The sequence below is a fragment of the Bubalus bubalis genome, chromosome 9 (genome assembly GCF_019923935.1).
Source record: "Bubalus bubalis isolate 160015118507 breed Murrah chromosome 9, NDDB_SH_1, whole genome shotgun sequence".
In the NCBI taxonomy this organism is placed as follows: domain Eukaryota; kingdom Metazoa; phylum Chordata; class Mammalia; order Artiodactyla; family Bovidae; genus Bubalus; species Bubalus bubalis.
Genome location: NC_059165.1, coordinates 88,659,691 through 88,673,680, shown reverse-complemented (window position 1 = coordinate 88,673,680; position 13,990 = coordinate 88,659,691). Strand labels below are relative to the sequence as shown.

At 39.1% G+C, this 13,990-nt stretch overlaps 2 protein-coding genes across 12 annotated transcripts in view; both read left to right on the top strand.

The window, feature by feature from the left end:
• Nucleotides 1–3,848, top strand: part of ACSL6 (acyl-CoA synthetase long chain family member 6) — a 63,078-nt gene extending 59,230 nt beyond the window's left edge. For all 6 annotated transcript variants that reach the window (XM_025293069.3, XM_025293064.3, XM_025293066.3 and 3 more), the window contains one exon: nt 3,381–3,848. In XM_025293069.3, coding sequence (XP_025148854.1) covers nt 3,381–3,518 — 138 coding nt within the window. In that variant the 3' untranslated portion in view covers nt 3,519–3,848. The remainder of the gene's footprint in view (nt 1–3,380) is intronic.
• A 6,695-nt stretch (nt 3,849–10,543) lies between these two features.
• Nucleotides 10,544–13,990, top strand: part of MEIKIN (meiotic kinetochore factor) — a 128,895-nt gene continuing 125,448 nt past the window's right edge. For 2 of the 6 annotated variants that reach the window (XM_044947863.1, XM_044947861.1), the window contains exons 1-2: nt 10,544–11,149; nt 11,564–11,651. In XM_044947863.1, coding sequence (XP_044803798.1) covers nt 10,773–11,149; nt 11,564–11,651 — 465 coding nt within the window. In that variant the 5' untranslated portion in view covers nt 10,544–10,772. The remainder of the gene's footprint in view (nt 11,150–11,563; nt 11,652–13,990) is intronic. The other 4 variants (XM_044947864.1, XM_044947865.1, XM_025293061.2 and 1 more) reach the window with 3 other exon arrangements.

Below are 13,990 nucleotides of genomic sequence, written 5' to 3'. Positions count from 1 at the left end.
TTCATTTGAACAAATTTCTAAGAGGCAAAGGTGAATCTCATTTGTTAATGTTGTGTTCATTTAAAAATCATCACATTTTTAAATTACAAGCATGCATTTAAAAAATGCCAGAATTTGTTAGAATTTTTCTTGAAAGCTTTTTAAGAAGTAGAAAGTATAGCTGTTTTAGGGGTCTTCTTTGAACATTGAGTCTTTGATCTGAAAAATCAGTGAATGCAATGGAGAATTTTCTGGGCCAAGAATTCTTTGTCATATCACAGTATCCACCTGCCAGAACACTAGACAATTGGCATCAGAGATTTTGAAAACAATCCTTGACATGTTGAATTTTTTGCGACTATTTGCATGCATTGATTTTTTTCCCTGAGTGTTTTTGGTTGTTAAATATGCATAACATAAAGTTTCCCATCTTAACCATTTTTAAATGCATAGTTCAGTGGCATTAGCACATTCATAATGTACAACCATTATCACCACCCATCTCTGTAACTCTTTTCATCTTGTAGAATAAAACTCTGTACCCATTGAACAGTAACTCTTAATTCCTTCCTTACTCCCAGTCTCTGGAAACCACCATTTTACTTTCTGTCTCTGTGACTTTGCTTACTCTAAGTGTCTTATCTTTTCGTGACTGGCTTATTTCACTTAGCACAATGCCCTCAAAGTTCATCCATGTTGTGGCATGTGTCAGAATTTCCTTCCTTTATGAATTAAATGTCACTGCATATCTCTGCCACATTTTGCTTATCCATTCATCTGTCAGTGGACATTTGGGTTGCTTCTCCATTTCAGCTGTTGGGAATAATGCTGCTGTGAACATGGATGTACAAATATCTCTTCGAGATCCTGCGTTCAGTTCTTTTGGATACATGCACGCACTCCCAAAAGTGGAACTGCTGGGTCGTATGGTAATTCCGTTTTTAATTTTTGGAGGAACTGCCATACTGTTTTCCGTAGTGGCTGCACTATTTTATATTCCTGCCAACAGCGCACAAGGATTCCATTTCTCTATATCCTCACCAACACTTGTTATTTTCTCTTTTTTGGATAATAGCCATCCTAATGGGTGTGAGAGTATTTTGTTTTGTTTTTTAAATAAGTCATTTCCTGATTGTATCCATGGATTTTAAGTAACGGTTCTCCTGTGGCAGTAGCATGTGCCACAGGGACCTTGCATTCTTGTTCTCCTGGCTTCTGTAACCCACGCCCCCATTACTGGAGCCACAGAGCAGCCTCTCCCTTCCCCTTGCTATCTTCATCTGGCCAAAGCCTGCTTATCCTTCAGAGTTTTACTCAAGCATCCCTTTGCAGTGAATCCTGACCCAGGTAGGGTTAGGTGCTATGTCAGAAATGCATTCAGCGCTAAAAGAAAACCCTCAGTATGTTACATACATAGGGTGTGTTTTTGTGGTTTTCTCACATAAGAAGTCCAAAGATAAGATGTCCAAGGCAGGTACAGGTCTTCAAAGCCCTAAGCACTCCGTCTTTCTTCCCACTGTCCATTCTGGGTATGTTGGCATATCACCTTATGGTCACAAGGTGGCTGCTACGGCTTTGGACATAGTCCATATTCAAGGAAGGAAAAATGGGGAGTGGGTAGAAATAGGTATATCTGAAACTTTCATGAGGAAAGCAAAAACTTTCCCTTCTCAGCAGCCAAAAATGGATCTGATGATTACCCGCTTAGTCTCAAGGGAGGCTTGGAAATAGGGAATAGGATTGTCACAGTTTACATATAGACCATTTTGGCCTCAAACAAACCCTGGTTTTGTTAGCATGGAAGATGGGGAATGATGCTAGCAAAGCAATGGACCACTGCTTGTCCCTGTGTAGTAATATTCACATGGCACCATCTCTCATTAGATTGTAAGCCCATGTGGGCAGATACTGTGTCTTTTCTTTGTATCCCTGGTGCCTTATACCATACCTGACACATAGTAGTTGCTCAATAAATGATCAGTTCAGTGAAACAGCAAGTGAAAGTATATGTGTATTTAGCACATTTAATTTTTTAAGTCTTTATATAGTGACTCCTTTGCTCTTTAATAATATGGATCTGTTATCTCAGCAAAATAACTGAAGGTAGATGCAACTGTCAGTCAGGATACAATTTTTTGGAGAGACTGTCATTCCAGGATTCAGCTCAAGCTCAGATGATAAAAGTTTTCGTTGAATTGACAATGACCCTTTCAGCTGGAATCCACATGAGAGGAGTCTGCCCAGGCCTTCCCAGAATGGTTGATCTATCTCTCTGGCCCCCCATTCAGCATTGCAAAGAGACTTTGTATGAGGAGGCTTGGGACCTGCCTCATGGAAATAAGCACCATGAACACTAAACCTGATCTCTCCATTCCTCCTTCCAATAATGCTATAAAATTTTCTGGCAGAACTTTTCTTTTTTTTTTTTTAACATTTACTCATCATGTCCCACCTAGATTTTATATTCCTCCTGTGAATGGCATCTCTTCCATGCAGCCCTCCAAGCTGGAAGCCTGGGAATCCTCAAAACTGCCTCTTCCTTATTTCATCTCATTTATCTCTGAATCTCTCTTAGAACTGCTTACTTGTCCCTGTCTCTGCCACCACTCTAAGCATAGCCCCTTCTCTGCTCTCCTATGGACTGGTCAGATCCTTCTGATTGGTTTTCCTGCTTCTAGTCTTATCATTCTTAAAAACCACATTCACGTTTCTCTTGGAAAGAACTTTATAAAATGTGTATTCAGCTGTGTTACTGCCCTGTATAAAAATCTTCAGTGTCTTCCTACTATCTTCCTCTAAAACTGCCCCGTCCACCAATTCAGCTTCATCCGTCACCTCCTTGGCCTCCTATTTCACGAAACTACAAAAGAAACCACTTGGATTTCCTTTTTCACACTCTGCCATTTCTCACTCCTGTGGTTGTGTTCATGGGGTTGCCTCTGCCCGGCATGCCCTTCACCCGCCTCTCCTTAGCTGGTTAACTCCTGCTTGTTCTTTAACACTCCCCTAATTGGGGAAGGCTTCCCTGAGTTAGGTGCCCTTCCTCCTGTGTATTCCGTTCTCTCTAATCATTGCCCAGTGTATCTGCTCTGCTGGATGCCAGTGTGCACTCCCCAAGGGTAGGGGCACTCGTGATTCCTCTTTGTGCCCTCGGTGCCTGGCACAGAGTGAGGAACTCATTCATTTCTGTTGACTGGCTAAATTGGGGAGTAAGAAGGGGATGAGGTGGCTTTCAGATATATCAAATAAGCTGGCATGCTGTTACAGTAACTCTGACTTTTTAAATAGGCCTGTTTTTATGTCAGTATTTCTATTCCCACATGCCTGTCTACTTCTACCATGTATGCTATGAATGCTGTGTTATACTCCTGATAAAGATGTATTCTGCATTTGGTTTTTAGGTTAAAGCCATTCACATCCACTCTGATATGTTCTCAGTTCAAAATGGCTTGCTGACACCGACCCTAAAGGCTAAGAGACCTGAGCTGAGAGAGTACTTCAAAAAACAAATAGAAGAGCTTTACTCAACCTCCATGTGAAGTTCAAGGAAAGTTCTTCTCGGTATAATGGACAATGTAGCAATATTATAGTTGTTCTTGAAAGTAACAAGTCAGAATGATGCAGCTGAAAATGAAAAGCACGTGACCTTATGACTGAGCCTTTTCCTGTCTCTAGAGGTCTTTAACAATATTTTCTCTCTCATCACTGAGTACACTTTATTTTTATTACAATGATATTGTAGCAAACTGCTAAAAATATCACAAGTGGCATTGTAAAAAAATCGACTTTTCTTAAGAACTGTGTACCACTAAAAGTAATATATTCTCAATGTTCACAGAACTTCTATTAAATATAAAAGAAAAACATAACTGATACATTGTACTTAATTATTTTTGAAATAGTAAACAGGTATGGCAAATACTGAGGCAAGGTGGACTGCCTTATTCGATAACTGATGGACAAAATCACAATTAAATTAGACTTAAATGAAAACTAATACAGAATCTTGCTGAAACAGACATGATACATAACTTCTACATAACTTTATAGCTACATAACTTCAGATTCTTTAAACATAATAATCCTTATTGGTTTGAAAACGTTTTCTGTCCAATTTTTACTTTTATTTATGATGAATGCAAATTCAAACATTCTTAAATGTTATATTTACATAACATTTTACAAAGACTTTTCAATCCATTTCCTTATTTATTAAGCTTATTAAAATATTAGGAACTACCCAGAAGTAATGTAATATACAACTATTTCAAGGATAGTATGTGTATATTCATGGATGTCTTACCACATGTATTATGAAAGATGTCTGTTGACTCTACTTGGATGGAGCTTTAGGGAAGACTTGGGATAAGAAACCCAGAATTATTTCTCACAGTGGGCAGCAATTAATATACCAAATTTCCTTGCTGGGTTCTTCCAGTCTTCCATTTTCAACATGTCTATGCCAGGCCTGGGAAACATAGGTGGCAATAATTCTGAACAGTTTCTCTTTCTTCCAATAAGACTGTCAAGGCAGGATGTAGGGAGAAGGGGAATGTCATCTCTAAATAAAATAATTTTTCAACAATGTAAGTTTGAAGAACCTCTTCAAAATACCCCTAGAAAACTACTTAAGTCCAATCATAGATAACTGTCTCCTTGGGGAATAATTTCATGCATAGAATCTCTAAATGCTTCTAAATACCCATGAAAACCTCCTCTCTTGTATTATGTGCTTAAATATTTCTTGTACCTGGGTGCCAACAATGTCATATAATTAAAGCCCAGCATGAAGAGCAATTAAGTCCCAAGCTACAGACTGCATCGGAAGAAGAAACTGTCCCTAGGAAAGTGTTTTTAAAGTGTTTTAATCTGTAGAGCCAGGATCTGAAAATAGACGGGGGCAGTGGTCACAGTCCAGAAGCTCCTTTCACTGGGAGCAAATCCATACTGTCAATAAGGCTGTGGGTTAGAAACTACATAATCACATAGGCTTACTAGATGAATCTGCACCAGAGATGATACATTTCAGTCTTTGCAATAGTGGACCAACCCCAGTTTTGTTTGATGTATTTATCCAGTCTTCTACATATTCCTTTACTGGATTCTCTCTGCAGTCCCACTGCTCGCACTTAAGATTTGACTTATGGTAAATAACCCAGTTCTATGCACATTATTCTATGTGCACTAACTTTAAAGGCATTTCTAAACAAACAAATACTAAAAATGTCCAAGGCCACATCTTCATAACATTAATTTTTTATATTTAATATATATTTGACTAATTAAAAGAAAATCGCTACCTGAATTGGATATTCATACTATCTTAAAGGCGAGTAGCTTCACATCTTGAAGAAAATGAAGCTGTTTCCCTTTGTCCTTCCACTCAACTCAATTTCATGTTTATCTTTGTTTACAAAGGATTTTAGACAGTGTAATTTTAAGCAAATAATTTCGATTTTATTTTGATTCCACTTATACCTAGTAATAGAGATAATTGATTATGGGTAACTTAAGATTTCTTTTCCTCACTTTAAAGATCTTAAGTTTCTGTTTAGCCTTCCTAATGCTCATGAAAATCGCCACATGGGCATATAAACAGGTTCTTACAGATGTGCTGAGAAAAGTAAACAGCAGGCCTTAAATATATTGCATGTACATTTATTTTTTCCTCTGTTTAACTACTGAATTTTTTAATAAAATAGAAATGAAACAGTATATGTTAACGAAAGAAAATCCTTCTTGCCTCAGATTTTCCAACTTTATTTTGAGGGGAAAAAGTTGGTATTTCTCTTTAACCAATATAGAAAAAGGCTATATACTTAAGATATTTACATTCATAGTGGACATCGATCCAATTTAAATCCAAAGGTATAACAGCAATCAATTACTTAAGCATAAACATGTTCTTAAATGTTTGGCCTTTTTTCTGTTTCTCATTCAAATTTGTTGATAATTCTCACATTTTACAAACTGATATTGTTGTTTATAAAGATATAAAGTAGAATATACACCATTTTCTTTCCTTTTGCCATAAAAGTCGTCTTTGTATTGTATTGTGATTTTCCTCCAGGTGAGAGAGGAAACTGACCAGGTGTGGTGTGCAGGCCTAGCCTCACATATTAGGAACTCAAGAACTCAGGAATCTAAGGAATAAATACCCAGTCTCCCTCACATGAGCAGGTCAACTTTCCATTCTAAATTTAGGTAAAACAGCAAGCATGAAAAAAATAGAATTTTTCATTGCAATTTTTATAGTTAGGTAATGTTTTAGCAACTTGCAGTCAGCACTTTGATTGTATTACCCATCAAAGAGTCTCTAATCTTTTCTGTTTCTAGCAGTAAAGAAAATGAATTATTCTTTATTTTCCAAATGTATTAATATAAAGCACAAATGTGATGTAGTTACTTAGAATACAAAATACTATGAAATGAATGTAAAGAATGGAAAACTGTATTTTTGCATGAAAACAGACCACTTACAAACTTAATATCTCAGGAAAAATGAAAAATTATATATAAAATTGATAAACTATATGTTGAATTAAGTTGGTATATTTTCTTGCCTGTTTCTATTTTAAGAAAGCATATACGTGAAAAGAAAAAATGATCCCGGTAGTCAGAATTTTCTAAGTATGCTACACGGTCCTTTCTGTGAATCTACAGTTAACCACAGTAAGAATGGAATTAGCGTTCAAGTGAGGACAAAGCCCTAATGAGAACACATAAATGGTTATAACCCAGAGGCAATAGATACATATTACCTGGAGGCAAGCACTTCTAAACTTGGTCCAAACAAAAGGTTTTCATGGGGTGACAGTGGCTTTTAAACATTCATTTGACTGATTATTTTTATTTTTCTTGTTAAGTCATTGCAGCAGTTGCATGAAGGGGAAATGGATATTTTTTGAAGAATTGCTTATTCTACTTTCAATTTTTAAAAATTGAGGAAATTTAAAAGTTACCTTTTAAATATGCATAAAAGTATATTAACTGTAATTATATTTTAGTTGCTTTGTTATACTAGCATGCATATCAAATATACAATGCATTTATGAAAACTTTTGTAAAAAATAAAGATTTTTTTTTGTTTCTCAAAGTTTCTTATAATTACTATTTTATAAATTTATTTAGCATAATCCTCTGATGTTAGTATATTTGGTGATCACTGGTCATAATGCTTATGGTAATTATGGTTGATTATAATAGAATCAAGCTATATCACTAGGCAACATACTCTACATCCTTTGTAAGGATCCCCAAACTCCGAAGACTTATGGTCCCCCCAGAGAAGCTCCTTTGCTTTGCACATTTGCTATTATCAAATGTGTCCTGGATTTAAGTGTATCCAGGATTTAATTCATTTTTATATTTTAAAAGAACACATGATTGTATTCAAATTTTCCATCACGATGGCCCTTAAACAGTATTTCCATGTCTTTTACCCATACACAGTGAGTACACTCTTAAAATGGTATATTCTGCAGTCTAAATTATGCAGATTTTGCCTTCTCCATATATTTGCTACCATCTACTCCTCTCTGTTTTCAAAGCTTTTAGTGTAGCTGGGGCCCCTCTCATCTCTTGTCTGGAATATTACAGTGCTTTTAAAGTTAGTCTTCCTGTTTCCACGTCAGCTTCCTCACATTTGAGTCAGGGCAATGTTTCTAAATTGAAAATCTGGTCATGCCACTCTCCTGCTTAGTATTCCTTCAGTGACTTCCCATAGTTTCTAGGATAAAGTTCAGGCTCCCTGGTTCAGCACATAAGGCCCAGGGTCTCTTCTCCAGTCCTTCCTCCAAAGAGTCTTGGTTCCAGTTATGCCAACTACTTTTTGCAGTGTCCTAAAAGCATCATGATTTTAGTCTCCTTTTCATAGAATACCCTTTCCTTTAATCTCCCTAATTCCCATCATATCTCTTATATCTCAGTTCAACTACCCTTTTCTCTAAGAAGCTTCCCATATGGTTGCATGGTTGACTGACCCTCTGCCACACGCCCACCAAGACTAAGTTGCTTGTGGTTGTAGCCCCAGCATAGAAAGTGTGTACCATCATGAAGGCTCAAGAAATGTCTGTTGAATAAAAATCCCCTTGGCCCTTTTACATATGTTGCATAGTATTAAGACTGCAATACTTGAAGATACTTTCCATTTATCACTTATTTTTTCCCAGTCCTGTGGACTAAGCAAAAATAAGTTGATTTTCAGTTGAACCCTAAATCCTGTGGATGGTACCACAAATGAAACTGCTCAGAGCTCAGGTTGCAGGAGTTTGGGGAAGGGGGGGGTCACTTGATAAGAAAATGGTATTCTGAAAGATTTCCTCTGGGCTCCAGGGAATCCTATATACACGAACTGGCTGTTTTCCCAAAAGCTTTCTTCAGAAATCTCTTAAAAATTTGGAATCTGTTTGCCCATAGAAGTTAGCATTTCCATGACTTCCAAATCTAGTCAAAACAATCATATAACTGAACTGAAACACTGAAAGCAGAATTCTAAAGTATAGATATGGAAACAATATAACAGGAAAATGGAAGATGTTCAATTTAACACTTAGGACTGAATGCTTGAAATAGCATTTGTGTGTTTGAGGATAGAGTGGAGGGAGATAGATTACTGCGTTGAGATACCTCCGCCCTACTTCACCCTTTTGTAGGAGACACATTTCTTTCTCCTTGTGTAGGCTGGGCAGGCGGAGCTTTAAATTGACCAAGTCTGACTGTAGTCTCTTCTCTTCCCCTTGCTACTTAAGGCTTCAAGCTCTTTTCCTTGCTTTCCTCCCGTATTCCTTTCCCAGCCATGTGTTGGGAGGAATGGGAGCATGACAAGCACACTAGCCAAATGTTAGGAGATTCATGCCACCTATGCCAACCTCCTGTCCTAATGAGCCTCCTAAGACAGGTGCCCTAATTGCTCACCTTTGAATTGAGGGGACAACCAGATCATCTCTAAGGACACTTTTGGCCCAAGAAATGACACCGGAGGTTATTTCAAGTTTTGAAGCCCTGGGCATTAACTCCCATAAATCTTGACTTGATGGCACCTCAGCGAATGTAATTCAGTATAGAGAGGGTTCTAGAGAATAGGGCCATCAAAGGGCAGATCAGCTTTTGCTTCAAGCTGTTTTCCTTTTTCACCATTTCTTCCATTTCTATGTCTTAGGCATTCCAGGATCCATACCTCCTAAAAATTCATTTAAGAACCCCACAATTTTTTTTAGAAAACATTCTCCAATGGGAGAGAAGGGAGCCTGGAAACCTGGCTTGTAAACTACAGACTGCCTGTCAGCATGTATGGATGTGACTAGAGAAAGGATGTTGAAATATGATAATTGCTTTATACAACAACAAAACTGTGAGGTCCTTGACTATTTAGAACCATTTCTAATTCACTTTTGTACCCCACGACCTACCATAATGCCTGACACAGAGTAAGGTGCTGACTAAGTACTAATTCAGTGACTCAAAGCACTATATGTAATAAAGTAAGAATGACTGCCCTCTATGCTTTACAAAGTTAAGTTTTAATGATTAATTATTAATAAGTGACTTTCTATAAGCAGATTTTGAATTAAAAAATCCAGTGATTTTATTATGAAAATATTGTGGCTATATGTGTGCTTCAGTTCAGTTCAGCCGCTCAGTCATGTCCAACTCTTTGCGACCCCATGAACCACAGCACGCCAAGCCTCCATGTCCATCAGCAACTCCCGGAGTTTACTCAAACTCATGTCCATCGAGTCAGTGATGCCATCCAGCCATCTCATCCTCTGTCGTCCCCTTCTTCTCCTGCCCCCAATCCCTCCCAGCATCAGGGTCTTTTCCAATGAGTCAACTCTTCGCATGAGGTGGCCAAAGTATTGGAGTTTCAGCTTTAGCATCAGTCCTTCCAATGAACATACACAATATTGGAGCATCACAAAAGAAGTCTGAGTTTTTCTAATTTCATCTATACAAATAGCATGTTTTAATGTTGTGAAATGTCATTTTTAAAAGTAAGAAGATGGTTATTATATACACAATATGTTTATCAGATGCAGCCAGATGGTCTATCCTCAGTGTATGGAGTGAGTGGTCATTCCCATGTTACTCCCTTTGGGCAGAGAAAAAGACCTGAGCCTCAGGGCACTAGGAGGGGAGCCCTTGTGGAACTCTCTACTTTAACCACAAGGCTACTAAAAGATGTCCAGGAGGTAGCTTCTAGGCAGGGGCTCAGAGATTCTGCTTGTCCCTGAGAAGAAACCTCCTGGAACCTAAGCACTTCTAATGCTTGGTTAGACTCTCAAGTTACCAAGGCTCCACAGCAAACTGGCGGCTCTAGGGACTGAGGTGCTCAGAAAACATTCCCTGTCACTGTAATGTGCTTTCATTCCTCTCTCACCTTCCTACACTGAGTCAGGCTTCCCCCTGGGAAGACTCTGTGTGCTTAGAGACCTCAAACTCCATTACCATGGCCTTCCTAGTAATGTTGCTAAGGAGACTGGCCCAAGTATCAGTACCAGGTGTTGGGCCCAGCTGACTACGTCTTCCCAGAAGCCACCACATTACTGCGTCTTCCCAGAAGCCTCCGCGCAACTTCGCGGAGATAAAAAGGCGGGAGTGAGGCAGGCCGCTCCAGGCCAGGGTGGGGGTTGGCGCTGTAGGCCTTTTGGTTTTTCTCACCTTTTCCGTTCCTCTCTGGGTGCCCCGCAGGCCTGGATTCTGGTTCCACAGGACTGTAGCTGGGGTCCGCAGAAAGACGACGAGACAGGCCGTCCAGGGCTAAGAGGCCTCTGGGGCCTGGTGGTGGGGTGGCAATGTGGTCACTAGGGGTCTATACCCGCAAAAAGCAGGCCCGCGGTAGGCTCAACCTAACCCCAACGACAGGTCTAGGTGCCCGGGCCAAGGCGGAGGCCCCGTCACGGCCCGGCCGAAAGCTCTTTGCCCACTGTAAGCTCCGCGGGGCTGGCTCATGGCGCAGGATGCGGGGTGGACAGGAACCAAGGGCGGGGGCGGTTGGGCCTCAGCCCCAGGGTCCCCTCAAAGCCTGCAGGCAGGCCTCTGGGGCTTTTATCCTGAAACGGGTCACCCTATCTGTAGGCCTGAAAAGAAATGGCAAAACGCGTGGTTTGCAGAGAATCGCGGAAAAATCTGAGCGGAGTGGTCAGGGAGGTGGCAGCTCTCGGCCACCGAGGTGTGTATGCACAAGTAACAGCCCCATGCCTCTGGCCACCTCAAAATTTCAGTCCTGATTTGATCCTAATAACCTCTCATTCTAAGAGTCAGTGAAGAAGAAGAGTCAGTGAAGGAAATAATGTGTTCTGATTTGGCTCTTCTCAGAACACAGAACTGGGAATTTGACTTAGGAAAGAGAGATATTTTGTTTTAAAGAAGGAAACTTGGCCAAGTTGCCTAACGGCAAGGGCGATATAATCTCCAGGAAAGCATTCCCGGCGTATTGGGTGTTGATACAATTCACGCACTATGTTCTTGTGGCTAATGATGACCCCCATAGAGCCTTTCAGATTCTAAACAGTGTGCACAATGATCCGGAGTGTGGAGAGCCAAGTCCAGACACTACAAACTAATTGTGTTGTTTGTTTGTTAGCACTGAGTTAAGAGTTACAGGAGAGCAAAACCTGCATGAAAATAGCACTAGTGAAGAGACCCAGGATGAGAAGATTGCTCTATTGAGTGTACGTATGTTTCTCCCCTGGTCCTTGGATAAACTTAGTGTAGAGACTAATGGTACCTAATGAACCTCTGAAAGAAAGTGTAATATGATCTTTGTTCAATAGAGACTACATAACTTTCCAGTGTTTTTATACATACTGATGCTGTGGCTTTAGATAGGGCCTTGAATTTCTGATTCTGGTAGACGCATAGCCATGCATTTTTATTTTTCTTTCCTTTGTCAAAGATTTAAGAAATATTCCTTACTGGCTAATTTTCTGTGTGACAAATATAAAGTGCTTCTTAGTAATTCTGCTATGTTTGGTAGCACGCATTTCAAAGCCATTTTCATGTTTTCTCATTTGACTTACATTAACAATTAGAAACAGGATTCATTATCATTAGAATATTATACAACTTCCTGATCTAATGTACTTAATATGGATTCTGTAAAATATTTTACAGATGTATAACCGTAGTTTGGGCTTCCCTGGTGGTTCATATGGTAAAGAATCTGCCTGCAATGCAGGAGACCTGGGTTTGATCCCTGGGTGGGGAAGATCCCCTGCAGAAGGAAATGGCTACCCACTCTAGTGCTGGAACAGTAGTTTGGAGAAACTCAGATTTTAAAAATTGCTTGTGACTCATATGACATTGGAGAAGGCAATGGCACCCCACTCCAGTACTCTTGCCTGGAAAATCCCATGGACGGAGGAGCCTGGTAGGCTGCAGTCCATGGGGTCTCTAGGAGTCGGACACGACTGAGCGACTTCACTTTCACTTTTCACTTTCATGTATTGGAGAAGGAAATGGCAAGCCACTCCAGTGTTCTTGCCTGGAGAATCCCAGGGACGGTGGAGCCTGGAGGGCTGCCGTCTCTGGGGTCGCACAGAGTCGGACACGACTGAAGTGACTTAGCAGCAGCAGCAGCAGCATATGACATTAGCATTAAATTTGATAGTCACAATCCAGCTTTTTAGCTTGCGTATTTCTCTACAAGTTATTTTGGGGAGGGCAACTTTGACAAAATACATTTCCCCAGATTTTAGCGGTGTTAAGTATCCCTAACAGATGATTCAAGATGTGCAAAAAGAATATTTAAGCGGTTCTTTTCAATTTTTGTATTTTCCTTCCATTTATTTTTTCCTGTGCCTTTAAAAATGTTTTTTTTTTTACAAATTATTGTATAAATTCCTCTAACATTAAATAATCTTCAAAAATATGATTTTTAGTGTCTGCATAGTGCTTTGTCATATATAGGCATATTTTAATTTCTATAACTATTTTTTGTGGTTGAGAGGTTGAGATTGTTTCCAAGGTTTTGCTGTTTTAGATATCAGTAGATATCCTACCACAGAAATTATTTTTATATACCTCAAATTGTTATCCTAAAATAAATATGTTGCAATGGGTCAAGGGTTGGATTATGTTTAAAATTTTTATTTTATTTATTTCATTCTGTCCAGTTGGCACCATCTTATCTGAAACTTAAAAATATAGATATAGATAAAGATATATAGATATATTTGATAGATGAAAAGTAGCATGTTGTTTACTTTCCATTTCTTTGAATGCTAGTAAAGTTGATACTTTTTCTCATTTTATTGGCCATTTGTGTAACTTTGTGAAATACTTATTTGTTATATATTGAAGATAGTTGTACTTTACACACATATGTAACAAATATTTCCACATTTGTTTGTTTGCCTTTTATTTTACTTTTGGTATTTTAGACTTATTTATCAATCATTTTCTTTTTATTTATTTTGCTTTTGTATTTAGAGGGGGAAAAATTCCTTCTTGCCTAGGATCAGAAAAATATTCATCTTTATCTTCTTGTTGCTGGTTTATCAGGGACTTCCCTTCCCTGGCAGCTCAGCTGGTAAAGAATCTGCCTGCAGTGCAGGGGACCCCAGTTGGATTTCTGGGTCAGGAAGATCCACTGGAGAAGGGCTAGGCTGCCCACTTCAGTATTCTTGAGCTTCCCTGGTGGTTCAGACAGTAAAGAATCCTCCTGCAATGTGGGAGACCTGGGTTCTATCCCTGGGTTGGGAAGATCCCCTGAAGGGAAAGTCTACCCACTCCAGTATTCTGGTCTGGAGGATTCCATGGACTGTATAAGTCCATGGGGTCACAAAGAGTTGGACATGACTGAGTGACTTTGACTTTCATAACTGAGTGACTTTCATTTTCACTTTGCTGGTTTATCCCACAATAGTTATTGACTAGTATATTTTTGACACCCTAGATATGTCCACAGTATTATATGTTAAGATTTAATATTATATATCAGATTACATCTATATCAATAAGCTGAAAAATGTTTTAAATATGAAAGTGATACACAAAGTTAACATTAGTT